The following is a 2272-nucleotide window of genomic DNA, read 5'->3' on the forward strand; positions in this document are numbered from 1 at the left end:
TCACCGTACCACCCTGGGCAGGACACAGGTGCAGCCAATGGGCACTCGGATGGACTCGATGTGGAAGGCGAAGGCCCCGGGCGTGGGCACCCCCGACGTGTCCGAGGAGCAGGGCTGGCGGCGCAGCACCAGCAGGCTCTGGTGCAGCGGCACGGAGCTGAGGGCTGCCGTCTCGCGGCCCGTCCTGGTGTTGATGCAGCCCCGGCACAGGCACTCGGCGAAGGCCAGCTTCTGTGGGTAGCGGTTCTCGTCCGTGTCCACGCTGCAGGGAAAGGCTGGTGAGGCCCTGCCGAGAGCCTTGGCAGGCGTGCCCCTCCTTCCCTGTCTGCACCCCGTGGCTGCCCCACAGAGTGAGAGGAGGAGGCATCGGGCTGCAGGGAGCCAGAGGGCTGGCATGCAGCTGGCGCTCAATAAGAGATGATTGGCCATGTCTACAGGGCCCTTCAGTGCAAAAGCTGGGGTAGGGGGCTTCCAGGAGCCTCCTCCCTTCCACCTTCTGGGCCCAACCCAACCCCTACCAGGGCTCAAGTGTGGGCCCCAGAGTTTTCCCAGGGGGCCCTGGTACCCAAGGTCTTGACTAAGATCTGAGATGACAGTGGCACAAATGACCTCATCTGATGGAGCCTCACCCTCCAGGGAGGGAGCAGCCCAGCGCCACACAGATCCTAGCGCCCAGGGAGCCCCACGGCCCTCACCGGTATCTCCAGGGAGAGATGGAGCGCTGGTGGATGTCCGCGTCCAGTACTTCCTCAGGCTGCAGCACGGGGCACTGGGTCTCAGCTGGGGGCCCCTCCTGCAACCTCCTGCTGCCTGCTGCCTCCAGGCTGGACACCAGGGCTACCGGCAAAGTCTGCTCCCACTTGGCAGCTCGAGCCAACAGATGTGCAGGTGCGTGGTCCCGGGCCAGGTCCTCAGCTGAGTAGCAGCGTGGGGTCCCATGAGGGTGGATATGGGGGCCTCTCCAGAGTGGGGAGCCATGGTGGGCCAGGCTAGCAGATAGCCAGAGCAGAAGCAGTCCAGGGAGGAGCTGGTGAAACACGTGGTGGGTGGTCAGGGTGCCCAGTGAAGAAGGCACCTCGCTGCCACCCCAGCTTGCCCTGTTCCCCGTGAAAAGATAGTGTATAGCCCACTCTCTACAGTTGGGGAAACTGAAGCCCAGACGGGGCTCAAATTCCCCAGTGAACCAGAGCTCCTGGGTCCTGGCTCCCTCCTGCCCCAAGATTTGGAGGGGCTTCCTGGACCCCATCCCAACATCATTAGCCCGGAGCTCAGGGAACTGCCAATCGTCTGGGGCAGACGGCACCATCCATCCAGGTGGGGGCGTGGGGAGAGGTGGCTCACCATCCCGGTGGTGGTGGCAGCGGCAGCGGCTGGGCTCTGGGCAGCGGGTATGTGCCTGGCGGCAGTCTCAAGCACACCTGGCTGTGGTCCTGGGGTGCACCAGGTGGCAGACCTGGCCCTGGCCAACTGACAGAGCGCCCTTTATACCTCTGGCCACACCTGGGGAAAATCCGGCATTATCGCTTCCTCCTTGGGAAGTGCCCAGCCCCTGCTTCCTCCTCCTCTCTCTCTGGGTCCCCACTGACTGTTCCCTCCTCCCCAGCCAGGGCGGGAGAAGCCCACCCCTCATTCCCGACCCTTTCTCAGGCCCTGTTCCCTTCCCTTCCCCACCCAGAGGGATCCTACCTCAGGCTAAGCACCTGTGGATGGAGCTGAAAACAGGTGCTGCCTATGCAGCTGGTATGTGCCTGGCGGCAGTCTCTATTCTCGAACTTCCTGTAAAAGGATGTTTGCGGAGTATTCTGTAGCTTGCTTCTTTGATTCCACCTGCATGTTTCTGCTACCTGGAGCTGGTGACCCGGGACCCCGGGATGGGGCTTGCTCATCCCATGCTGCTTCCTCCTGTCCCCTGTCCATGGACATGAGGCTGGTTCCATTTATATCGGAGACGATCAAGATCAGGTGAACATCAGTGTCTGGCTACACAGGTGCAAGAAGGTCCAGGAGAGACCTGGGGGGCTGGGGCCAGGGAGCACCGTCAGGTTTCTTCAAGGCGGGCAAAAGTAGGTTTATAGTTGTGAGCATGTGAAACTATTTATTCATATACTCTTTTCCATAGGAACAACTGTAAACCTACTTTTGCCACACCCTACATTTGGGCACTTGTGGGTTTTTCTGTTTGTTTTTTCTTTACTGATTTTAAAGAGAGAGGAAGGGAGAGAGAAACAGCGATGAGAGAGAACATCGATTGGCTGCCTCCTGCATGCCCCCC

The 2272-nt window shown here is 60.8% G+C and overlaps 1 protein-coding gene across 1 annotated transcript; it reads right to left on the minus strand.

Moving 5' to 3' along the window:
* Nucleotides 1-1518, minus strand: IL17C (interleukin 17C). Its single transcript, XM_036275116.1, has 3 exons — nt 1501-1518; nt 696-1027; nt 1-262 (listed from the first exon to the last, which is right to left on the minus strand). The coding sequence occupies exons 1-3, from the start codon at nt 1516-1518 to the stop codon at nt 1-3; spliced, it is 612 nt and encodes a 203-aa protein (XP_036131009.1).
* Nucleotides 1519-2272: the final 754 nt, after the last annotated feature.

This window comes from Molossus molossus, unplaced genomic scaffold (genome assembly GCF_014108415.1).
Source record: "Molossus molossus isolate mMolMol1 unplaced genomic scaffold, mMolMol1.p scaffold_m16_p_21, whole genome shotgun sequence".
Classification (NCBI taxonomy): Eukaryota; Metazoa; Chordata; class Mammalia; order Chiroptera; family Molossidae; genus Molossus; species Molossus molossus.